Source organism: Nesoenas mayeri (assembly GCF_963082525.1).
Source record: "Nesoenas mayeri genome assembly, chromosome: 16".
Taxonomy (NCBI): Eukaryota; Metazoa; Chordata; class Aves; order Columbiformes; family Columbidae; genus Nesoenas; species Nesoenas mayeri.
Genome location: NC_137562.1, coordinates 1646280 through 1672121, shown reverse-complemented (window position 1 = coordinate 1672121; position 25842 = coordinate 1646280). Strand labels below are relative to the sequence as shown.

Sequence of the window (25842 nt, the reverse complement as noted above, 5' to 3'; positions counted from 1 at the left end):
TCTCTTTTTTAAAATTTTATGCCTGGGGTGGGTTAGAAGGGGGTGGTCAGTAGGTCAGAGAGGTTCTCCTGCCCCTCTGCTCTGCCCTGGGGAAACCACACCTGGAATCTTGTGTCCAGTTGTGGCCCCTCAGTTCCAGCAGGACAGGGAACTGCTGCAGAGAGTCCAGCGCAGCCACCAAGATGCTGAAGGGAGTGGAGCATCTCCCGTGTGAGGAAAGGCTGAGGGAGCTGGGGCTCTGGAGCTGGGCAAGAGGACACTGAGGGGGGACTCATTCATGGGATCAATATGGAAAGGGGGAGTGTCAGGAGGATGGAGCCAGGCTCTGCTGGTGACAACCAGTGACAGGACAAGGGGCAATGGGTGCAAACTGGAACACAGGAGGTTCCACTTAAAGATGAGAAGAAACTTGTTCCCGGTGAGGGTGGCAGAGCCTGGCCCAGGCTGCCCAGGGGGGTTGTGGAGTCTCCTTCTCTGCAGACATTCCAACCCGCCTGGACACCTTCCTGTGTAACCTCATCTGGGTGTTCCTGCTCCATGGGGGGATTGCACTGGATGAGCTTTCCAGGGCCCTTCAACCCCTGACACTCTGGGATTCTGTTAAATCTAAAAGCGCACTGACACAGAAAAACAAAAAATCTTTGCAGGCTGAAGTTCATAATGCACAATACGACAGCGTTTCTCACTGTGGGTGGAGAAACCCTTGTGGTTCAGGCAGTTTTCCTGAGATAATCCATCATTTTCTGCTCAGAGGCCACAGACAAGTGCATGAGCATCACCTGCCTGGTTCTGGGGTTGGAGGAGTTGCTGCTGTGGCCAAGGTGTGTGCAGGTCAGGGCACAAACACAGGCACAGCACATCCAGCTGCTGTTCTGTCCTGTTTGTCCTTCCGAGCAGCCACAGGAGCTGCTGTGACCGCACATCTGGCTGCTCCCGCACTCACCAGGAGCTGCACAGGACCTGAGGGCACAGGGATGGTTTAGAGCAGCGATCCCCATCCCCATAATTGTGCATGATTCTCTGGCAGAGGCTGTGAGCTGTGTGCCAGGAACCCGGGGCAGCAGAGCAGCTTGCCAAAAACACCACTGCAGGAAAAAAGTGTGGCAGAAAATGTAGTTATCAGTTTGGATTTGTTTTTTAACCTGGAAATCTCACATGGGATTTTAATGTTGCAGGTTTCTAGAAGCAAGAGAAAAAAAAATGCAGAAAGAATTAAAATAGAAAGCAGCTAAAAAAATAAGTCCAGAGTTTTGAGGGAAATAGATTTTCTTTTTTCACCAAAACATTAGCATAGTGTTTGTATATTGGGTGTTTTTTTGAGTGCACTATATTTCATTCAGGAGTTTTTGCCATTTAAGAAACCCACCATCTTAGTGCATCTGCCATGAGAAGGCACGTGTCAGAAACCACTTCCTTCTCCACAGAAATGGGTCTTTCTAGATCCTCCGGGTTTCAAGATGTGGGAAATAACGCCTGGTTCTGCTGTTCTCGCCAAGAGCACCCGGCTGCTGGCAGCGCAGGGCTCTGAATGTGCCAAGTTGTGATCTGTTCCGCCTTGTGCTCCGTCCAGGGCTCCAGCTTCAGCACCCACTGTTGGCGGCCGTGGTTAATGTTATCGGATACCCTGGATGCCAGACACACGCGGCTTTGCTGCCTGCAGAACAGAGCCCTTCGCAGGGAGCAGCACCACAAACCCCAGGGCTGCCCCTGCCTGTTCGCCATGTCCCAGATCCCACCTCACTCCCAGAGTTTCTGCTTGGCTCCACTGGATCACCTGGGATCCAGCATTTCCCCGCACATCAAGGAAGCCGATAGATAACACCTGTGGACAAATTAAGCTTTGCAGCCTGAGTGGGGTCTGTCTGCCCGCTCTGGAAAGTGGTTCTGGTCTCACCTGCTTTGTTTGTTTTCAGCACGGGCAGTGTCCAGCAGGAGCGGGACACTGTGCGGGACAGGTGAGACAGAGCTGTTCTGGCAGCGGGACAGGCAGGGCACTGCCCACCCATCACGGGGAACGGAAGCAGAGCAGTGACAGCGACCAGATGAGAGGCAAGTCCCACAGCAATGTGGCAGGTGGGAGGTCAAGGGGGGAGGCCATTCCATGGGTTGGGGTCAGGGTTCAGATCAGCACGGGAATGGCTGTGACCAAGGGCGCAGGTCCACGATCCCGTGCCGCTCCTGAGGATGAGGGAAGAAGCTCCCAGCCAGGTGTCCTCCAGCTCTGTCCCTTCGGGGCTGTCACTGCAGCTGTGCCCCGAGCGCAGGCGGCTGCTCTGCTGGGCTGCACTCGCCTGACAGAGAACAGAGCTTGTGGCCACCTCCACATATAGAATCATAGAATCAGTTTGGCTGGAAGAGACTCTCAGCATCATCGAGTCCAAACATAACCTAACTCTGGCACTAACCCATGTCCCCAGGAACCTCGTCTAAACACCTTTTAAACCCCTCCAGGGATGGTGACTCCAGCTCTGCCCTGGGCAGCCTGTTCCAATGCCCCACAGCCCTTTGGGGAAGAAATTGTTCCCAGATCCAACCTCAACCTCCCCTGGCGCAACTTGAGGCCGTTTCCTCTGCTCCTGGCGCTTGTTCCTGGGGAGCAGAGCCCGACCCCCCTGGCTCCAAGCTCCTTTCAGGCAGTTCAGAGATCAGAAGGTCTCCCCTCAGCTCCTGTTCTCCAGCTGAACCCCCAGGTCCCTCAGCCGCTCCATCACACTTGTGCTCCAGCTCCTCACCAGCTCCACTCCTGGTGATCCCAGCAGAGCTCACCAGGCCCATGGCGGGGGCACCGCTCCCGGGCAGCCTCCTGCCCCACCGCGGCACCGGGGGAACCGCGCTCAGGAAACAGCTCTTGCATTGACCGAAAGGCTCCGCGGAGCTGTGCGGGGCAGCCTCGGCCTTGGGCTGGAGCAACCCCCGCAGGAGCCGCTCCCAGCTCCCTGAGCTCACCCGGGTGGCCGGCGGTGTCTCTGCGCTGCTGTCGCCGGCACAAGGTCCCTCAGCCCCGGCCGCCCAGGCGGGGTCACTGCGGCACCGCCGAGCGCGGCTGCTCCGCGGGTCCCGCCCGCCGGGGGGGTCACGGACACGGATCCGGCCGGACGCGGTCCCTGCCCCAGCAGCTCCGTGCGGGCAGCGGCCCAGGAATGAGCCTCCTGTGTCCAGCTCTCCCCACCCTGCGCTGCTGCAGGTCCCGCAGGTCTGTCTGACCTGCATAAGGGTGGGAGACGAACTCAGCACATCCGCACGCCTTCCTCACGACAGCACGCTGCATCTGAGTGCTTTCACCTCAGGACAGTTTCTCACCCTTTCTTTGTTGCTCAGAGCATCCAGAGAGGCTGGAAACCGGCTGCAGGTCTGCAGAGAAGGATGTCCGCGCACAGCCTGTGCCTCGGGCCAGGGCAGGTGCAGCCCCGCCCACGGAGCAGCGTAGGAGGGGTGGAAACAAACGGGCACTTCAGCGTCAATGCACACGGACACTGCACACTGTTCCCCTGGGGGCAGGGGGGAGGCTGCCTTCTCTTGTCCCCTTTGGGGCTGTCTGCTGCAGATGATGGCGACCCTGCTCTCTAGCTCCTTCTGTGGTCCCTGGGGCTACAGGATCTGGCTGTTCTGTGCTCTTCCGAATGTTTAGCCTGCCCTGAGAGCGGGGAGGCAGCGCGCACCACAGGGACACCCCAGCTCAGTCTTTGGGGAACGTTTGCAGCACCTTCATCTTCCCCAGCAGGCACCAAGCGCAGGTGAAGCTGTATCCTGCGGCTGAAACAATCCAGTAGCTCACCGTGCTAGGAAGAGAGGGCCTTGCTTCTCCATCCCCTGCCCTCCACATCCCCTCATGACCAACCCCATCTCCCCTGTTGCTTGTGATCAAATGAAGCACCAGACCTGGCACAGATGGGATGGAGGAACCTGAGGTAGTTCCCAGCTGCTGCACCCACACCCAGCTCTCTCCACCATTAACCATGACTGACAAAGGCTATAGGACAACAGGAGCTCTAAAAGCAGCAATGCTCAGCAGCTACATCAGCTTTCTCCATCTTATCGTTGTTGTTTGTTCCACAGCCAGCCTGTGGCTGTGCTGGAGCCTGAGCCCTGCCCTGCGGAGCCCAGCTCAGCGCCATCTCCACGAGCCAGTTCTGCCAAATCTGCCAGCGCTTTTCAGCAGCCACATCAAACCCACGCAGGGGCAGCGTCAGGACAGGGACGCTCCTGTCTCTGCCTCCCCCGGTGCCGCGGGGCTCCTGGCACAGCCTTGCTGGTTCCTCTGCTCTTCGTCTTCCCACAGGGCTGATTTAGTGCAAAGCCTGATGTGAGGATTAGGCTAAAAACTGACATGGGGCTTAGGCTAAAAACTGACCTCCCACTGCTTTGGAATTCTGGGGAGGTGGCACAACCTCTGGGCACCTCTGGTTTGAGTATCTTTGGTGGGCCAGGAGGAGGGAGACCACTCACATTTGCAAGGGGAGGAGAGACTAGCTTCTCTACCAGGATGGGTGGCCTTGTGGTGACCATGTCCTGTAAAACACCAGGCAGTTGCCAAAGCTGAGCCCTACATGCCTCCATCTCAGGCTGAACATACAGAGACGTCCAAAATCCACCTGGGATGCCTCAACATCTGCCCAGGCTCTTCAGGAGCTGGGGTGGAGCATGGACAGCGCACCCGAAGGCAGGGTTGCAATCAGCAGCTGGGAGAATCGTGCAGACAGAATCACAGACAGTTTTGTCTGTGAATTCCCAGGACACCATCGCAGAGACAGCAAATGGTTCACGCCAGGCTCTGTGAAAAGGAGACTTGAACTGCCCAGACATTCAGCAGCACCAGCAAGAGCACCCAGCACCACAGGGGTGCTGACCCTTAGGGACATATCATCCCTCTGTGACTGCGGGCACGTCTCGGACAAGCTGCTGGTTCCTCCTGCACCCAGGGAGCCGAAGACAAGTGTGCTGCACCCCAAGCCACTGGCACAGGGTGTCCCTGCGCTGCTGGTGGCAGCTGAGAACAACCCACAGGCTCGTTATGAGCCCAGCTGCAACTCTGGCTGTTGCTTTTTTAAGCGATCCAAGTATCAGGCCAAGGTGACTGCAGAAGCCAGGCCAAGTCTCTGAGCCTGAGCTGAAGCTCTTGGTTTGTGGGCTTTTTTGATTTGGTCAAAATCAGTTCAATTCACAGCAAAGCCTTGGGGAACACTTAGACATCAGGCTGCAGACATCCAGCTAGGAAAGGGCTGTGTGAAGTCACGATGCTACTGCTCTTACTCCTGCTCCCACTTGCCCCGCTCCAAAGGCCACAGCCCACCAGCCCGTCCCTCCTGCAGCAAGGCTGGTGTGAAGACCCAGTGCCTTGGCCAGCTGGTGAACTTAAACTGCTGGAGTGGCCAAGCAGCCCTCAACATCTTTGCCTGCATCACACCAGCTCTTCCAGAGCTGCCAGGACGGTGGCCGCTCCTCGAGCTGCAGCAGCACCAGCGAGACCCAGGGCAGGAACTCGTCACTGCACTTGTGTGAGCAGCACCAGGCCAGAGCACAGGCACAGGCTGGAGAGAGGATGGAGGGAACATCAGAGAATCCTCCAGTCTGAACACAAGAACATCCCAGGTGGGCCAGCCCAACAGCCTGTCTAACCAGAGCCATGAAGATGATGGAGTGGAGCATCTCCCGTGTGAGGAAAGGCTGAGGGAGCTGGGGCTCTGGAGCTGGACAAGAGGACACTGAGGGGGGACTCATTCATGGGGATCAATATGGAAAGGGTGAGTGTCAGGAGGATGGAGCCAGGCTCTGCTGGTGACAACCAGTGACAGGACAAGGGGCAATGGGTGCAAACTGGAACACAGGAGGTTCCACTTGAATATGAGAAGAAACTTGTTCCTGGTGAGGGTGTCAGAGCCTGGCCCAGGCTGCCCAGGGGGGTTGTGGAGTCTCCTTCTGTGCAGACATTCCAACCCGCCTGGACACCTTCCTGTGTAACCTCATCTGGGTGTTCCTGCTCCATGGGGGGATTGCACTGGATGAGCTTTCCAGGGCCCTTCCAACCCCTGACACTGTCATTCTGTAACCACATCAACAGCAGAGATGACGCAGGGGAACGTGTGTGTGGCCACCTCCTGTGGTCCAGCCGCAGCTGCTGGGTGAGGGGCAGCAGCAGCACATCCCTCTCTTACCCTCCACCTGCTCATCTGGGGAGCTGCTGCCCGTAAACTTCCCTAGTCCCTTTTTGACCCTGAAAGCATCCCCCCGATCCTCTGTAAAGAACTATTGTCCTCTATCTGTTTCGACCCGTTCTCTTCCAAGTTTTATTGACTGCTCCTTAGCAGCTGCCTGGGAGCACATGGGTTCGTTTCCAAGTGCTTGCGTCATGCCAGTTCCCAAACATTTTTCATGAACAGTGACATCCAGGCTGAAATCTGCACCTCCAGGCACACATGATCATGCTTCAGAAATTCACAAAGAGACAAGGGACAACCGTGGAGATTGTATTTATTATTATTATTATTATTATTATAAGAGAGAAGAGGCTGCTTTAATGATTTGTATTTACAAATCTGTTGGCAAAGAAAATAATATCCAGTGTCATTTATTAGCCTATTTTACAGCCCTGGCAAGAAGCATTCATTTGTAATAGCAGCAAATGCCTATGGGTTGACTGACTGCTACAGCTAAGTGCAAGGAATAACATGGATCACCTCCGCAGTGAGCGGCTGCAGGCGAAGGCCGGCACAGGGACACGCAGCCCAGAGAGCACGGCAGGAGGCACATGCAGGACACGGCACCCCCAGTCTGTTCAACAATTCCAATTTCAGAGAACAGGGCAGAGCCGGTCACGCCTGCCCAGTTCTACATTTCTGGGGCGGTAGCCCCACATCTGAAGTACAAGTTGTTCCGCGCTTCAGGAAGCCAAACTGCACTGAATGGCTTTGAAGCACTGGGATGGGATGGGGTGGGATGGGTGTGTGACACAGATCCTGGCACATTTTGGGGGTACGTTTGGCAGAGCTAATCCTGACATGGGAGCAGGATCTCCTGGCCCGCTGAACCACAGAAACATCTGGTATAAGGAGAGGAACCACGACCTTTGTTCAACTGGGCACAAACTGAGCTCCCGCTGTGGAGTCCACCCGAGCAAACGTGCCTGGATCACGAGACCCAGGCAGCCAGCAGGCTCAGGGCACTCCCTGCACCTCGCACCTTATTCCCAAACTTTTGGTACAGATTCAGGGATCAGCTTTACACCTCACTGCTGGCAGGGCCCGCTCTTCACTGCCATCGTGAGAGGATGATCCCAGGTCCCCATGTGAACAGGAGGCGGATGCAGAAATGAAATGCAGCCTTGGATGCTACCAGCAGGCTTAGCATCGCATGAGGAATCCCCGTGTGCAGCTTTTTGCAGCAGATCTGCCTCCAGCAGGGAAACCGCGTCAAAGGAAAAGCAGAGTAACACCAGGATGCCACAGAATTAGAAATTGCTGCTTGCAAAGGAACACACAACACTATCCAGAGGCTGTGGGGAAATCCATGCGCTGCCTCTGAAAGACACTGTCCTTACTGTGCCTCACTTCTGGTGGCACACAGAAAGCCACAGGGGTTTAATGGCAACAGTGAGAAAGCTGAGCTGCTGCCTGACACCAGCCCTACACAAGCTCCATCAACCTCAGCTGCTCCGACCTGCCTCTTCCCTTCTGTCCCCTTCCCTGCCCCTCCACAACTCCTACCAGAGTCTGGTGGGAAGAGCAAAGGTGCCGCAGGGGACTCCAGGCAGGATCAGCATTCATGAGCACACGGCGATGCTGCTGCTCTGCCTGAAGGCACATCTGAGCTCTTCTTACTGCCGGGGACCTTCCCAGCCTTCTTCAGAGCTGGCTGGACCAGGAGGGCAGGGGAGGCTGGCGCTCCATTCCCAGCAGAGCGCTCTGGGAAGGATCCGGTACCAGGTGCTGGAGCTGTGGAAGCTGCTCTGAGCACAGTCCCAGACGTTCTTTGGGAAGACTAGTGTCAGCTCATGCTGCCTGTAGCACTAAGGAGTTTCAGGGCCACTCCAGGTGATGTGGCTGGCTCTCATTAGGAGGATACCAAAGAGGCTGTTTATCTGTTTGCTGTCAGGTGCGGGGCCTCCCTCTTGTCCAGCCCCCAAAGTGTGGACGGGAGCTGGTTTGGCTTGGCACAGGCTGGTCCCACATGCTGACCACGAGCTGCTCCAGGAGAAGGTGAGATGGATGCTGTGTAGACCCAGCCTGCCTGGTTCCCCGCTGTGGGACGTCTGCCTGTCCAGCCACCAGCAGTGGAGGCTCAAACACCCCTCCCTGGGCTGCGATGTGCTTCCACTGACCAGGGCAGCCCAAGGAACCCCCAGCAAACCCCCCCACACCTTCACAGGTCATGAGGTGTTGGAACAACCCTCAGGTGTCCAACAAAGAGCCTGCAGAGGTGAACCGGGCTGGCTCCATGGCAGTGGGATTATCCCCAATGAGGCAGCATCTCCCCCAGGACCAGCTCATGCCACAACATGGGAGTGATGTCCTCCTACCTGAAGCCAACTCTGACTCCAGAAGGGAGATGAAGAGTCTCACTGCTCCAGGTAGCAGCGTCTCATGGATGTCACAGCCCTTTCAATGAGCAACCAGTCCTGCGGCTCCAAGGAGGAGGGCTGCCCCTCCTGGCACATGCTGGAAGGCCAGGAACCACTCAATCTGGCCTGGCATGTCCAAGGACCTCTTGGTGCTGAACAGCCCGAGCCTTTCAAGAGTGTCTAGTCCTTGTCCACGAGGTCATTTGCTGGGAGATGCTCAGGGGCTAACCCAGGGTGTGACAACAGCAAGGACAACTAAAGAAATCTAAGTGGAGAGGAGAGGACTTCGGGCACTCAGAGGCTCCCCAGAGCGATGCCTTGGAGCCCAGAGCCAGCGGCTCAGACCAGGCCTTTGATGAAGCTCGTGTCCAGGTGCACTATCAGCATGCGAAGAAAGGACATTTCTTTGCGCGTGTTCTCAAAGATAACACGAGGGTCGTCAGACTGGCAGCGCAGGCAGTTGGGGGCCATCACCATGGCCAGGTTATTCACATCCATCTTCGTTCTGCCCACATTTGATGGCTGAGCAAAGATCTGCAGATAATAAGATGACATTCAGCTGGAGCAGTGGAAAAGGGCAAGAGATTCCCAATACACAGCCTAAGAAGAGGTGCAAGGAGAGCAGAGATGTGGCCTCCCTGAAGGACCATGTCCCAAGAGCCACATGTTTACAGGGGAAGACCACTATGCTCTGACACAGGTGACAGCGCAGGAGCCTCAGGAGACAGGGAACATCTCGCAGACCTCAGTCTTTGGGACTTGCCCCATGTTGTACAAGATGAGGAACACGTTTTATTGCTCCCATAAGGGACAAGGCCAGCAGACCTGTCTCCGTTAATCCCACCCTAAATACAGGTGAGGGCTCCCAGAACCCACCACCACAGCTGTCCCAGCAACGGTGTCCCGTGTGCTCCTGGCCGGCAGCGGGACGTGGGACCGCGGGGCTGCCTACCTGCAGGAAGTGTATGAGGTAACACAGCACCAGCCTGTTGAGCTCCGGCAAGAGCTGCACCACAGCCACGGCAGCGTCGGGGTTCTCGTAGTTGCTGATGCACTCTTTGTAGAACTGCTGAGGGATGACAGGCTCCTCCAGCTCCCGATACCACAGCTTGAGAAGAGAGGCTGGGCAGAAAGCGGGGTGCATGAGAACAGCTCTGGTTACCTCCCCACCACCTTCAGATACAAACCTGGCAGCGCAAACCCTCTACTTTCCCTTAGGCAATAGAGGACAGAGAAGGGATTCTGCACGTGTGCTGGTTCACCGTATTTCAGTCTTGGCTCTGAAATCCTTGGGCAGCCAGACTGGCCAGTTACAGGAAAATGTGGGCTCTTATCTACCTGCTCCCCTGGGAAGCAGCTCTGGGGCTGCCTGAAGGAGAGGACAACGAGACCCTGGAGCTGCTGTGCTGCCCCCGAAGGACTCGTGGCCGCTCCGCGTGCTGCCCGGCTCGCACAGCCTCACTGCGGCAGCCAGAGCTTCCCCCACTGCACCCAAGGTTTGATCTGTGGGCAGCGTTTGGAATGGCAGAGAATGAAAACCCAGCTGTGCACAGGTCCCCAAGCAGCAGCACTTGTACCTCCCGCTCCGCACGGCACCCGTACCTGGGATGTTGGGGTCACTGAGGCTGCTCGGGATTCTCCACTGATCCACCTGCAACTTCAAGGCATTGACTTCATCTATGTCACCAGGTATCCTGCACACAGACATGGCAAAGGTGCTTTAGAGACGAGTAGGGCAACATGCCTGGTGTGGCAGTGGGATGGCAAACAGCGGCTGCAAAGCTGCTTCTGGGGCCCCCAGACATCAACTATTGTTCTGTTCTTGGGAGTGATTATTTTCCATAACCAAGCCTCTCTGCAGTGTGTCCAGTCCAAAGACAAGCATCAGCTCTGCCTAAACATACCAAGCTACTGGAAACCCTTACAAGGTTGAGTCTTTTGCTAGCTACCTTAAATCAAATTTAGCTACTGAAAAACTAACACAAATCTTACATGAAAAAAACAAAATCAACCAAACAAAACCACCAAAAAACCCATAAAAAACCCCAACAACAAATGAAAAGCCAAATGCAAACCAGAATCTCCAATGTTCACCGCACAGATTCTTTGTCTCTCTTGACTCCTCATGTCTTGCGTGTCACTGAGGCTGATGAGCTGCATTTGCTGAGCTGCTCTGCAGGGACCCAAGAGCTCGTCCCCTCCCCACGGTGACCAACTGCTGCTGTTGACGAACATTCAGTGCTGTGCCTGGGAACGTGCTGTCTAAGTAATTCAAGTCACATCTATGCTGTCCCCTCTGTGCTAGCGTATGTAAATGGCTAATGCTACTTTAGGAAGTGATTCCTGAACCTGGGAAAGGTCAGGTTTTGTCTGATCCACAGCAGGGTGCTGTTCTCAGGGAAGAGGAAGCACGTGGAGGTCAATCTTGACTTCTCAGCTTTGAAGGTAGCTCAAAAGCAACACAGCACCCAAAAAGCTCACCTGAAAATGCCCTCCGTCTGTTCTCCTCCCAGAGCCAGGACCTGCTGTGACAGCTGCGTCTGCACCCAGGGCAGCTTGTTCCCCGGGTACATGTCCTGCTGCCGCAGCATGATTTCCTCCAGAGAGCTGCCAAAGAGCGACGGCGTCACGATGGCATTCCTGGCGTGCATTATCTCTTCCACTGTCGGCTTTCGGAGGCCCTGGGGACAGAGAAGAGCTCAGTGCGGCTGTGGCACAGGCAACCCACAGGGACACGGTGACCCAGGACAGTGGTGCTGAGCAGCCAGGATGGGCAGGGAAGCCCACACATGCGGACGCCTTGCTGGCCTCCTGGCAGCACGGCTCTTGCTCTGCACGCTCCACTTCCTAAACACAGGAGGGGTTCAACTCATCAGGCCCAAGGAGGACAGAAGATGCTGCTTGTTGGCAGGAGAGCCCTCTGGAGAGTTTAGTTTTCAAGGGATTCTGTTACCGTGTTTGGCACATCGGTGGGGTTGCTCCAGCTGTAGCTCTACCTGCTGGTGCCATGGGAGGAAGGATGAGCCCAGCCTGTGCCCAGCCGTGCTGGGATCAGAGTGGAACCATGGGACAGCTGAAAAACAGCCTTTTGGAAAAGGGAATTCCAGGTATGTACAAGTCCAGGGAAAGATGTCAGAGGTCCTAGAGCTCCCTAAAAAGTGCACACTGGGACCTGGTGCTTCCGAAGGATGCCTGCACTTGAAAGGGGCTCTGAATCTCCCGTGGCAGAGATTTGGAGAAACGCAGAGTGCTGTTGTAGGGATGACAGGCTGCCCAGCACAGCAGCTGTTCAGCCCCACGGCAAACCGGGGGACACGATGGCGGGGAAAGCTCCCGCCGGCCGCTCGGAGGGCCGCAGCTGCCAGGGCTGCCGCTGTGTGTGATGCGTGTCTGGACATTTCCTGTCCTGCCCCTGCGGGGATGCCGGGAGCCTTCAACCTTCTCGAGGTATTTCAGCTATTTGCTCACTGTACACAGAGTCTAGATGGCATGGAGGCCCCAGTGCAATTCGCACAAATGAAAAATGACCGGATCTGGCTCAGAGACCGAGGACAGGCAGGCTGAGGCCACCTGCCAGCTTTCACAGCCCAGCACAGAACCGTGCGGAGGAAAGGGAGGAGGAGATCTCCAGATAACACAGAGCACAGAGGTTCCCCCCGTGCAGCCATCTCCACTGTGGGATTTTTTGAACTGGGAATGAACGACTCTGCAGTAAACCAGCTGCAAGGCCCAGCCCATGCAAGCTCTCAGAGGCAAAGGGAGACTCTTCCCTCACCTGAAGGAACCAAACGATGGGCATCCCCTGCACAGACAGTCCCTCCTGCCCTGCAGAAAGGAAAACATCAGGCTTGTCCTCCACGTCCCTAAGGCCATGGAGCAGCAGCCATGGCTGTCAGCGTGGCAGCGCTGCCGTGTACCAGGAGGATGGTGGGATCTGGGCAGCAGCCTGTGCCACATGTTCATGGGGACTCAAGCCCTAAGCCAGCCCCTGCTCTGTCTCCATTTCCCGTTGCTGAGTCAGCGCTGAGCTCCTGGAGCCGTGGCACAGACAGCTGGGAGCTGGGACGCAGAGTGGGGCACAGGCAGCCTGTGGCCGGGGCAGACACTCACCTTCTTGCCTCCAGTGACGGCTACTTTCTGGAGTTTGCGGTAGCAGTATCTGGCGTAGGTGCTGATGGGCAGACCTGGAAGGAAGGAGAAAGGACCGGTCAGGCTGCAGTGCCGCCCACCCACCACAGCGGAGTCCTTACTGAGCACCCACCAGCACCAACAGCCACCCCTCCTGTGCCGAAACCCGCCACCGCGTGCCCTGGAGCCCCCGGCCCTGCAGCATCAGTGCAAGTTGCTGCTTGGGCTTGGAGGGATTTGTACTCGGAGCTCTGCACCTCCCAGCCCCTCCTGCAGCTCTCCAGCTCCCGCACAGGCAGTCCAACCTTGGCCCGACCCAGCACCAGGGGCCGCTCAGCACTTGCAGCCTGGGCACACACACGAGCCCGAGTCCTCACTCTGGCAGCACTGCTGGAGTTATGTGGCTCACACACACACGGGCCTGGGAATTCAGGTATTGCCCAATCTCAGCAACACAGCATGCAGAACCAGCCTCCTGCCAGCCAAGATTTCAAACTGTTTTAAGCAAACTGTTTATGATTCAGGACCTGCAGTCCTGGGCTAGGACAGAGGCAGCAGCAGGGAAAGGTGTGCGGGGCCAGGGAGGCAGCCCCCGCACCACGAGTGAGCTCAGGGCACAGGAGAGCTGTGGGCAGGGGCTGGGGTCTCTCACTCCCGACAGCCCTGCAGAAGCCTCCCCGTGCTCTGCCCGCAGCCTTCTCCCACCCAGCCTTGCACTGTGAGCCTCGGGCACACTCCGCGATACGAGCGAAATCGGACACACTGGCGCTGGGGAACTTCACCACGAGAGCTGCCACCCTCCGCAAGAGCGGCTGCTCCGGCTGTGCCGCGTTCAGTGAACTCTGAGGCCAAGCGGAGCCAGGAGGCACAGAGCTAATCCCCCCGTGACACCAAGAGAGATGTTTGCACTGACAGAGCACTGATTGCTGGGAGAGGTTTTCTAAAACCGTTGGCCTTTTGTTCTTTTTCAAGTCAAACCCAAATTGCCTGCTGAAAGCAGTGAACAGATCTGCCCCATTTGACTCCCTGCCAGGCTCAAAGCTTGCAGCAGAGTTCAAAATACTTGTTGCTTTTAATATCTGCACTCTGGTCAGATGCTGGGTATTTCAGATCAGCCTTTCACACACCCGACGGCTCAGGTGAGCTGGTCAGGAGCCTGGAGCTCCTCAAATGTTGAGGAGGACACGCTCTCCCCAGGCAGAGCAACAACTCACCAAGGGGAGAGACAAACCGCAGCCCCCGCCTCGATCCATCTGTGACTGTCACAGCTGACACGGAGCCTCTCAAACGCTGGAGCGATGCTGAGGGAGGTACCAGAGCATCCCCCTCTCCCACAGGCAACAGGAAGGAAAGTCAGTTTTAAGAATTTCTCTCTTGGGAATATCTAAACCAAGATATTGCCCATGTGCAAAAATCCTGCTAATCCCAGGCATGATTTACACCGGGAATGTCTAAGGATTAAAGAAAACAAAACCGATGAGCTGCATCATGATGCTTCACTGTTCCAGGTTACGGCTTCTGTTGTTAATGTGTGCAGACGCACCCAATGCCGAGTGTCATCCGCTTCACGAAGGAGGGAATGGGAAAAAGACTGGGCTGTGCCTCTGTATCGCAACAATTACACAGGAGGCAGCTCATTCAAAACTAATAATAGGAAATGTTGTGTTTTTTTCACACTGTAATTAGACCCTGAAACCCATAATCACCCTGAGAGGTTAAGAAGGTTTGCAAAGAAACTGGTTGCCTCGAAGAGCCTGCGCGGCTGATGCGTGGGCAGCAGCCAGACACGTTTGCTTGAAGAGTGTTCTGTACTTTCCCAGAAAGCTCCTCGACCCTGGGAAAAGCGTAAAACTTACATCCTATGCCTTCTGCAGCGAGGCGTCCTGCTCCCAACGATGGCCGAGCCGCAGCCTCTGACCCACAGGGGACTGTTGGGACCACGTGTGGAGCGAACCCAATTTCAAGCAAATAAACTGAAAACAAACTTGTCCTGTGTGCAAGGGGTTGGACCCGTTATTGCCCATGGACCTGACTCGCCAAATAAGCAGAGGGAGCCCTGAGGAAAGTGGTGACTGTCACTCTGCTGCGGTGGACACAGAACGAGCAGCTCCCCTGAACGCGCAGCCTCCCTGCAACATCGCAGGAGCCACCTGCCTGAATCAAGTGCTTCCCAGGTGTGTGCAGCGCAAAATCACAGTGTCATACAATCACTTTAGTTGGCAGAAACCCTCAAGCTCATTGAGTCCAACCATTAACCCAACCCTGTCACTAACCCATGGCCCCAAGAACCTCATTTAAACACCTTTTAAACCCCTCCAGGGATGGTGACTCCTGCACTGCCCTGGGCAGCCTGTTCCAATGCCCCACAGCCCTTTGGGGAAGAAATTGTTCCCAGATCCAACCTCAACCTCCCCTGGCGCAACTTGAGGCCGTTTCCTCTGCTCCTGGCGCTTGTTCCTGGGGAGCAGAGCCCGACCCCCCTGGCTCCAAGCTCCTTTCAGGCAGTTCAGAGATCAGAAGGTCTCCCCTCAGCTCCTGTTCTCCAGCTGAACCCCCAGGTCCCTCAGCCGCTCCATCACACTTGTGCTAAAGCCCCTTGGGCGAAGGAGCTGTGGAGAGGCCAGGCGGCCACTGGTGGGCTGCGGAGGGAAACATGAGGGAGAGGAGCACAATTTATCTTTAGCCTCCGCTTTTCCAAACCAGCAACTTGGCTGTCTGGCTGCTTTTAAAGCACTCAGTGATCAACTGACTGTGGCACTCAGCTCATCACCGGGTCAGTTCAAACGAGGGGGCAGGTCCCCCCAGGTGCCCCCTGCACTCCCAGCTCCGGCTGCACGGCTGGAAAGGGCCGACACTGAAGGCAATTCCAGTTCTCTGAGCACATCATGAATCTGTGAAATCCAAGTTGATCTGTTATTTCCTGTGGTACCACAGTAGCCCCAGGAGCTCGGGAACAGAAGACTACTAACAACCCACACAGTGAAAAATAGTTTGCAAGGGAAAATATTTTTCCATGTGTTGGCCTAGAAACACATGTGAAGAGCTTCTTAAAGAATGTCTCCTTTTATAACAAGTTAAAATCCAGGCAGGGCACACACAGGAACATACCTTCTGGAGCAGACTTGAACGCTCTCTTGCCAGAACATGTCTTAAAAAATGCAGCTAACAATGTGGATTCAGGACCTGGCCACGGGACATGTATTTTAGCACAGCAGAAGCTGTTGTCCTGCTATTTCTCTGACCCACCGCAGCCTCTCAGGGACCTCAGCCTGGCGCCATCAGCGCAGGCGGCCCTGTCCTGCTGTGCTCTTCAGGGCTTTGCCCAGCACCGCTCTCCCGCCTTGGATCGGCCCAGCACCTCCATTTCACAGCAGGGTTTTAGCCCCTCTTCCTCACACCACCAGTGCACCCTCTGCAACCAGCAATGCTGCTGCAGCACAGAATCGGAGAATCGTTTAGGTCAGAAAAGACCTTTAACATCAAGTCCAACCATTAAGCCAATGCTGTCAACTCCACCTCTAAACTACAGAATCACAGAATCCCAGGCTGGTTGGGGTTGAAGGGACCTCTGTAGATCCCCCAGTCCAACCCCTGCTAACGTGGGGTCACCAGAGCAGATCACACAGGTGGGTCCAGGTGGGTTTGAATGTCTCAGAGCAGGAGACTCCACACCCGCTCTGGGCAGCCTGGGCCAGGCTCTGGCACCGCACAGCAAAGAAGTGTCTGCTCATGTTCACATGGAGCCTCCTGTGTTTCAGTCTGTGACCGTTGCCCCTCACCCTGGCGTTGGGCACCATGAACAGAGTCTGGTCCATCCTCTGACACCCACCCTGGAGATATTTATAAGGATGTCTCTGAGAACCTCACCTATGCAATGCCATGCTTCGCCCGCCCAAAGGGCCGTAGGGCCAGCGCCTGCATCTGCCCCAGGGAGGGTACGGAACAGACACAGCGTGTCCGAAAAATGAGCATTCCCCTGTGAAAATCTCCTGGCTAAGAGCAGGTGGGAGATACCCTGGGGCAGTGTTGCACCTGGACCATGAACCATCAACTGACAGACCCTTCCTCGAATCTGTCCCATTTCATCCTAAACCTGTTTATGTTCCCAGCTCTGCTGACTCTTAACGATTGAATTTTGTGCTTCGGGACAGAGCACTCTACAGCCTACTGCCCAACAACAAAACCAGGTGGTTTGCAGCTCTTCCGCTATGACGAACGACGAGATATTTTCTTCCCCCCGGTTTCCCCAGGTCACCTGCAGTTTCTTTCAGGCCACTGAGCTCTCCAGGCCCAGCTCCTGGGGGCTCCCCCGGCCGCACTCATCAGCTGGAGGTCCGCGGGCAGGACACGTGGGGCAGACAGACACACAGACACAGCACGACTACAGCCCAGTGCTGGTTTGCTCCGGGCCTTTTCTACAACCTGCTGGTCCTGTCTGCTTTCTGACCACTTCCCAGCACCAGGTATACATTTCTGGAAATTCATATACGGGCTGTAAAATGTCTTTCCCTCCTTGAAGGCTGCGTAGAGCCTGCTGCTGCACGTGCAGCAAGGGACGTCTCCCCCATGTACAACACCTTGCTTTTGTTGACACAGTTTTCTCTGCTGCTTGATCGCTCGGTTGCCCTTGCAAAATCCCTCTGCACCTTTAGTTTTTACAATTCTGAATAATTTTGTACCAACACTGAGTAGCCAGCTCATTATTTGCCTCCTTGTGTAGATGCAAAGCCCAGCTTACATTCCTGCGGATCAGCAGACAATCCTCCTTCTGAAAACACACTGTTAATTTCTACCCATTATTCTTCTGCCTGTCAATGGGTTATTGATCCATGAAAAGATCTTGCACCATTTTCATATTTCATTTACTCACAGAGAATTGCGCTAGAGGTGAGCATGGGAAACTTCAGAATTATTTATTTGGGTGCATGTCAGATGAGAAATGTTTCCTCAGCTGAGTGTTTACCTTACAACCTCTGCACTGCAGGAGTGTGTGTGGTGGGGAAATCACGGCTTTAACTCCAGTTTTCTGAAAAGACTTAAATACATATCTACATATCTGCTATTCGGTTCTGTTTGAAGACAGTACATTTAAATTCCTTATGGATTTCTCTGCTAAACTGCTGCTGCGGCATCCATAATCTGGGTATTTCAGAGCTACTAATGAGTTTCTTCTCACAGCAGCCTTGCACCTTGAGGGAGCTGCATCCCACCCTCCCTGCCAGGCCCAGCAAGCGGGGCCAGCAGAGCAGCCGCAGGCGTCCCGAGGAGGAGCCTGAGCTTGCAGCCAGCAGATCGAACCCGGTACATTTCATATATCTATATAATTTAAAATGTATTTTTTATTTTTAGGTAAAAACTACGTCTAAGTTCCTAAGAACAACTCCAGCACATGCAACACAAACAGCAATTGCATCGCAGAGCCTGCTCAGGCCGTGGGCAGAGCACGCTGGGCACACAGCGATCTCCAGGGAGTTGTCCCATAAAGATATCAAAGTCCCTCTGAACACAAGCAAAATGACTTTCAGAAGGATCAGAATGGGCTGAACTCTCCTGGGCCTGAACAGGGCAAGAAAAAGACACATCCCTACCACAAATACAATCCCCCTGTGCAATTCCAGGTCTCTGCTCCGAATCCCACCGGAGACAGAGAAGCAATAGATGCTCTTTCTGCAGGGGCTGTGACCAAGGGGCTCCCTCAGGCCCTTCCCAGGCTTGCGGCTGCCCCAGGGGAGCAGTGACACCCAGAAGCCAGCGCAGGAGAGCGCAGCTGTGGAGCCCCTGTTCCACACGCCCGCCTGCTGGTGCAGGAACCTGACTCCAGCTCTCCCGGACTAAAAACATGAAGGCCACACGATGTAAACTGCTGCCTGACCTGAATGGACACGGTTAGATCACGTTTTCAGAAGGCAGTATAAAAAAACCTGAATGGACACTGCCTAGCAAGACTTTAGCCAGACGAAGGATTATCCCGCAGCCAGCAGTTAAAACCTGAGGCTGGAGAAATACGTGAGCTCTTGTTCACGCGGCACAGACATCACGGCAAGGCGTCCAGGAGCGTGGACAAGGGCAAGCCAATACTGGAGAGAAAACGGCAGCGCTTGCTCTTTGCCAGGTATCAGTGTCCTCCCTGCAGGTCCTCAGGTTGGCTGGTGGTTTACAAAACCCGTTACTACAACTGAGACCGGTTCTTTTCGACACGCTGGCTCATACAGCTTTTAGCACTGGAAGGTGATATAGGAAACTGTGGCACACACAGCCCAGCTGAGTTACAGCCCCAAGTCTGTATCCAAATGGAAATCCCTTTCCTCGTGCAACTGTGAGTCCAAGGGTCCCACCGTGCTACCACACTGACCTGACGGTGTCCCGTGTGCTGCCCCGCTGCCACCCACGATGCTGGTCCACGCTCTGGTCAAACCTTGCACACTGCCCACCTACAGTAGAGTTCCCTGGATCTCTGTCTCTCCCGGCTCCCTGCATGCTGTTCCTGCCTTTACCTTCATTCTCGGTGTTTTGTTTCCTCTTTTTCCTGGATTTTGAGTTCTTCTTGTTTTTCAGATCCACAAGCTCCTTGATGCGCTGGACAACTGAAAATTCAAAAGAGGCTCTGGATTAATAATGTGGAAAGATAAAATAGCAAAGCCCAGAGCCACCCTTAAACATGGCAGCCAGTCTAACTCCAGCATGAGGTCTGCTCAGGACAGGTCCTGTAGCACAGCAGCTCCACACGCACCCATGAGGGGCTCAGAGCATCACTCAGTGTCTCCAAATGGTCAGACACTTGAGAAGGGGCTCCAGGCAGCAGGCTCACACCTAATAAAAGCTACTGCCCAAATACCAGCAGGAGGAACAACCCACTCACATAGTTCCGATTACTCCTCCTGGTGCTGGCAGGAGGATCCCTCACTCCTGGGCCAGGCGCAGCTGGAGGGAATGGTTTTGGGGAGAAGAGACAGGGATTTAGGATCCTTATGAAAACCCAAACCAGAGCTGCACATCTGGTGGTTCAGGGAAGGAGCCCCACGTGAAAGCTACAGGCACGAAAGCAGAAGGTGGAGGGTGGCACTGTCCCACTGTCACCACAGGGCCCACTCTACCGCCAACCTCGCAGCTGCACCGAGGCACAGCCAGCACTGCTGCACCAGTGACACATCAGCCAGTAGAGCAATAAATACTCTCTCCAGCCTGGCACTTGGGGTTTTTTTTAAACAGGACGCCATAGCAATATAAAATTGTGGTAATAATTGAATATATGCTGGGCTGGTCCCCAAGGCTTCCAAAAGACAGATAAATCACATCTATTCACAAAAAAAGCCAGCAACTTTCAGCATCCATGACTATTTGCCAAGCTAAGGCTTGTTTGTAGTGTTTCCAATGGCTCCCATGAAAAAATCTGTATTAACATGTTTGGTTTTGCCTGTTTTAAGGAACTTCGAAGTAAATTGTATCTCCAGAGAACCCACAGAAACTCTGCCCTTGGCGAGTCCAGCTCAGCTCTTCTCAGTGCTGCCCTTGCCATGCTGGTGGGTGAGACGAGCATGGTCCAGGCTGGCATTTCTTTGCCAGACCCAGGTGAGAACTGCAGGGAGAGGAGGTGGTGGCAGCTCCATCCCACCGAGGCAGGATGAACCTGACCGAGACACGCTGCTCTCACTGACAGAAACCACAGCACTGCCTGGTGATAACCTGGGCTTTTAAAGACTAGACAAGACTGGATAAGTGGCACAACCCACAAGAACGCTGCTGGGGACAGAGCGGGTGTGCATGAGACACTTACTGTTTTCATCGCTGTCAAGGTGGCGATAAATGTAACCTTCCAGATAAGACTGAAATTTGGGTGATGGAGAGAAAAAGGCCAGACTGATGGCCATCAGTTCCCAGCCCCAGGCCAGACTTCGGTAGCACGTATTATCTGTTGTCTGCCGGATCAGTTGGATGTAGAGCTCATCCCGTAAACCTTGCATGCTCCAGCACTTGGTGACCGTGACCAACGCCACGTCATTCCGGTCCATGCGAGTCTGACGATCTCCCATGTAGCTCTGCACCAGTTTGAACATCTCACACGCCTCTTTTTTGATGGTGCGGTTGCTAGTGATGAGCATTGGCTTCTTAATAGAGCTGCCATTCCAGGACAGCATGTTGGAGATGGAGATCCTCCGGCGGAAGATGCCCTGCGTGTGCATGTTGAGGTTTTTAGAAGCCCAGTCTGCCATGCTGTTCTGCGAGATGGGTTTCCGCAGGGTGCTGTAAGGGAAGTGGTAACCCACACAGCTGCCAGGCTGGCTGTCGCTCTCCTGCTTGGGGTCCAACTCGATTGTCCCAGGCTGCAACAGAGAACAGATGTGTTAAAAGCAGCTTAGATGACTCCTTACCCTGCCAGGAAAATTACCAACAGTGAGTCACAAAGCAACTAGGAACTGCAAAGTGGGGAATCTGTACAAAACATGATTTTGTGCGCAATCAGTGGCTGACAACTGTAGTTTGCAAGAGCCTGGCTGGCACAGCCGCACATTGGTGCTGCCCCTAAGGGAAGCGTTGGGACACGGAGGAACAGTCTGAGTGTCCGTGTTGTCCCAGAGGTGCCAGGGCAGCGGTGCAGCCCCGGGGCACCAGGCACACCCCGAGGAGCCACGTTCCTCCCGCTCTTCACCTCTCAGTTCCTGTGGAGCCACCAGAGCCCAGGAGGCGGGTGGGGAACACCAGGAGGTGGAGAGACTGAACAGCCACAGCACTACTAGCACTGCGTCCTTCTCATCTTTACCCTTTGCGGCCCCTACAATCCCATAGCTGGTTCCTGCCCTTACTATTGTTCCAAGTTGTAGAAGAAAAAAAAAACCAAACCAGACGAAACCAAATCAACATGGTTAACAACCAACAAGAGCTGCTGAGCTTCATGCAGCCTGTGCCTGGAAAGCCCCTGCATTGCAAACATTTATCTCAATTCCACCATGACCTTCCTAATAGAGATGCTGGCCAGACACACTAACAGGACAGGAGAACGCAAGAGCATGAGCACAGCTATTTTAGTGGCAAGGCTGTCACGCAGGTAGGATGAAAATGAGTCAAAATGAGATCAGAATTGTTCACAAGCACTGGGTTGTTTTTATTGCTCAGAGAACCCGGGACGGCAGCTCCCAACGCAGCCTGCGCTGAGCAAACTCGTTTGCTCCAGGGACAAGCAGAGACAAAGCTCTTCCTTTACATGCAGCCCCTGTCCACCCTTCTTTCCCAGTGATCACTATGGATAACTACATAATTAGAGCTTTAGTAGTACTGATCCCAAGAAAATGATGTGTAATAACTACTTGTGAGAATAAGACACTTGTTTTGCCCATCAGAATTCTCTGGTTTGGATGAAGTGGCAGCCTGAGACAGCTACTGAACTCCCAACAAGTTGTTTTAGGAAACAGACCTTTTTGTTAGACTTGAAATGTCCACACATGGCAACTAAGAGCTAAACAGCCCACACTTCATTCTGCGTTCTCCAAGGAGATCTTTAGCAAGCAGGAAAAAGCCAAAGAAGATAATATTGAGGTGTCTGGGTTTTAAAGGAAGACAAAGAGATAGAAATGCTGCACATTTGGTTTTGCGGTAGAAAAAGTGATACAAAACATGCATTTTCCTTCTTTGTAGATCACCTTTAACGTTAATGCCACCCTCTGTTCCAGTCCTGTCCTATAGCCAACCCCAAAAATACTCGTTAGTTCTTACACATTTAGAGCAAGTTGGTGCTTTCTTCTCCAGAATGGGGAACTGCTGAACTGAGGACACAGTCTTGTGCCATCCAGCCCTTCACTGTGTCCCCCCGCGGCTGAGGGGACGAGCTCCCATCACACCGCACCGCTCACTCCCAGCCTGCGGCGCAACCCTTGCTCCTGCTTTCCTACTTTGCTGTGGTTTTAATGCCTTGAGCTACTCCTCTGCCCCCTCACCCTCTCTGGATTCACCCTGCCCGCAGTTCTCTGCCATCTCCATCCTCACTCTCCTTCAATCCACATTCCACACCGGGGGCTGGTTTTCCTCCTGCCACCCTGATCGGTCCGTCAGCATGTTTGGTACTTCTGAGGATCCACCTCCTCACACTCCCTAGAGGTTCAACAGGCTCCTGGTTCTCTCCTCTTCCCTCTCTCTAGAGCTTATCTCTCAGATCTTGTTCACACATCTGCCCAGCTATTACCTTTGTGCTGACAGTCCACATCCACTTCTGCTCAGCCTGTCCTGGAACTTGTGCCCACCCTCCCCAGTTAATGAACTTCCTTGTCTCCTGATTCCCTCTCCATCACACAGGGCCAGCACAGGGCCCTGCTGCTGACTCAACACACATGCTGCCATTTGCAGGTGAGGCAGCAATTTTGCTGCAATAATCTCTGCAGCCTCATTCCCTCCTTATTTGGACTCTCACATCTCAGAGCATTTCTGTAAACAGAGTATTTATCTATTGACTCATTGCCTTTACCACTACATCCATCTCCTTGCACTGTATTCTCCTTCTCCATCCTTCCACTCATGAATTATTCTTCATTTTGAAGGCCTATCCCCAACCCACCATCTCTTGTGCATAATCAAGACATGAAGTCTCAGCCCTCCCCATCAATGCAATGAGGTCCAACATATCCTGAGGAGTGGGCAGCGGTCTTCCAAAAACTCTAAAGAGGCTGTGAAATGAAGTTGCTGAACTGTAACATGTAAGTCGTGTAAACTCAATCTTGTCCCATGCCTGAAAATGGGAAACACGGGGACATGAAATCAGTTTTTAAAGGGGTTTGAGGCAAAAGCAAGGCACTATCGATCAGAAATGACAATGAAAAGGTGAATGAATACACACACATAAATCTGATGCAGCAGGGAGGTGCCAGCCTGGCTTTTAGAGAAAAGTTACACCCCACAGGTCTGCTGGAGCAGTTTGAGATGGTCAAGGAGCTTTGCCAAGTTTCTTCATGAAAGGTCAGGGACTAGCAAACAGGAGAAAAGACAGAACAAAGGGTTAAAATCAATGGTCAGTTCTCAGGCTGGAGGGTTGTTATCAGATGCACAGCCTCAAGTTGTTCAGCAGGAGTCAAATCATCGGAAGAGCGAAGGGGAAAAGGACAAAACCTTCCCAGAATATACAATGTAGAACCTAAATCTGAACTAAAACCATGAAACAGAAGGCTCCTTCAAATCCAAATAGAAGAAAAGGTGGCCAACTGAATTCTGTGTTAGAAAGAAAAAACACTCATGTAGCCACACTAATAGGCTTGAAAATAGTTATTTCCAACAAGAAGATGAGAGAGTCACTGCCACTGGTTTTTTGAATATTTCCATTCGATGCTCAGGAATGGTCAGAAGGGAGAACACAATACAAGGAACTGTCAGAAAGATGGAGAAAAAAAGAGAAAATCCTGCCGTGTGGCCACACAAATCCTGACCCTATGTCCTGCACAGCCCAGTGCGGAAAGGCCCCGCAGGGCAGGGGCTGCCAGAGCAGCGTGAGTGCCGCTGGACATGAGCCTCTCTGCCATCTCCCCGCCTCCCAACACTGACATGGGGTGTCCCCCTGCACAGCTGGGATGTTCTGTGACCCGTTCGCTGTTGTGCTCTGCCCCACAATGGCCCAGCCAAGGGCTGAGACTGAACCTGCTGCAGGGAGTACCTGGGAGGAGTGGCGTGTCGCATCTGATGAAGCCAAACTTGTCTGGCTGGTCACGTTCTTTTCTAAAGAATCTATTTTCTCAAAAGTCCTCTTCTGCCTCACTGTGTCCTGCGGAGCAGCCACATCGTGGGGAACGCTGCCCCTGCTCTCCAGGCCCTGTCTGTACAGAGACCTGTTACTCGCCGAGATGTCGTCCCTGGAGCTCCGGCTGATGCACTTTTTCAAGTGGTCGGATTGAAATCTGACTCTGCAGCTCTCTGCCGGGATGCCGCTCTCCAGACTCTGAGCATCGAGGCTGGCCTTGCTTCCCCTGCACGCCGCTGACCTGCCCACCACCGCGCGCATCTCGGCGATCAGCTTATCGTTCAGAGCCGTGAGCTCGCTGCTGCTGCCCACGGAGCCAGGCCTGCCCTGACCTGTCCCTTGCTTCCTTCCTTTCCTTTTTCTCAAGCTTGGAGAAGGGCCGGTCGAATAACCAGAATCCTGATGGCTTATAGCGGTTGGGTACTCTTGAGTTTGCAGGCTGTTCTGCCGGCTGTGGTGGGCTCCCATGTTCTTGATGACGTTGGCTTCCAAGATCCTCCAAGACTGCTTGAAGCTGTCCTTTGAAGCGAGCTGACCAGGCAGTTTAGCAGAGGCATCAGCTGTTGCAGCAGGAGAGTGGGAGAGCTTGGCCGACTGGTCAATGTTGACCATGTGTTTTATATACTCCCTGCCAGCCGGGCTGTATTCAGTGGCAGAGGGATTTCTTGCGTGTTTCTTTGCAGCCTGCTGCTGTGGCATACCTGGATGCTGTAACAATTTGGTTGGTTGCAGTTGCTTTTTTAAGCTATTGCTTGGCGACCTTGGAGGAGACATCCCACTCATACTGACGCTTTCAATGTCCATATCTACCGGTGGCTCATCATAAATTGGAGACTCTAAGGATGGCTCATCGTATATAGGTGCTGGGGAGGCGTACTTGGGGGATGCAGGCTGGGGGGTTCCTGCCTGGCTCCTCGGAGGTGTTGGAGAAATTGGACCATTCATCAACACTATGCAAAACCCACCATTCTCCGTCTTCTTGATCTGCATAGACTGCTTGGTTTCTCCCAAAGGCAATTGCTTTGAGACTCCATGGCTCTGTGCTGTGAACTGAGGCTGAGCATATATGGCTGGTTTCGGAAGAGATTTTTGGCTGTTGGCCTCTGGAGCGGCCTGCAGGTGCAGCGAACTGTTTGAGGAGCTCTGTATCTGCCGCAGACTGTTCACTTTGACCAACATGGCTGCTTTTGTGCCCGGCAGAGGCTGCCAGTGGGTAGGAGTCTCCCTAAAGGAAGAAAGATACAAAAACAGGGAATTATTTAAGAATTATATTAACTGAAGTATGCTTTACTTCTACCCAAACACCAGATTGTTAGTCTCAAAGTGCTTGGACATTCCTTAGCCAGTTACATCAGCTCCTCCTTGTTTTTTCCTGGAGATCCCCCTTCCCGAAACAGAAACACATAATTGGTATACACATGATAAAGTTCTGAGTCATGAACAGAAC

The 25842-nt window shown here is 54.0% G+C and overlaps 1 protein-coding gene across 1 annotated transcript in view; it reads right to left on the bottom strand.

The window, feature by feature from the left end:
• Nucleotides 1–8367: 8367 nt before the first annotated feature.
• LOC308046648 (rho GTPase-activating protein 39-like) overlaps nucleotides 8368–25842 on the bottom strand; it is a 52559-nt gene continuing 35084 nt past the window's right edge. The window contains exons 3-10 of the mRNA XM_080354636.1: nucleotides 24312–25620; nucleotides 20457–21003; nucleotides 19177–19266; nucleotides 12665–12738; nucleotides 11036–11235; nucleotides 10157–10248; nucleotides 9507–9676; nucleotides 8368–9088 (exon numbers count right to left, since the gene is read on the bottom strand). Coding sequence (XP_080210762.1) covers nucleotides 8894–9088; nucleotides 9507–9676; nucleotides 10157–10248; nucleotides 11036–11235; nucleotides 12665–12738; nucleotides 19177–19266; nucleotides 20457–21003; nucleotides 24312–25620 — 2677 coding nt within the window. The 3' untranslated portion in view covers nucleotides 8368–8893. The remainder of the gene's footprint in view (nucleotides 9089–9506; nucleotides 9677–10156; nucleotides 10249–11035; nucleotides 11236–12664; nucleotides 12739–19176; nucleotides 19267–20456; nucleotides 21004–24311; nucleotides 25621–25842) is intronic.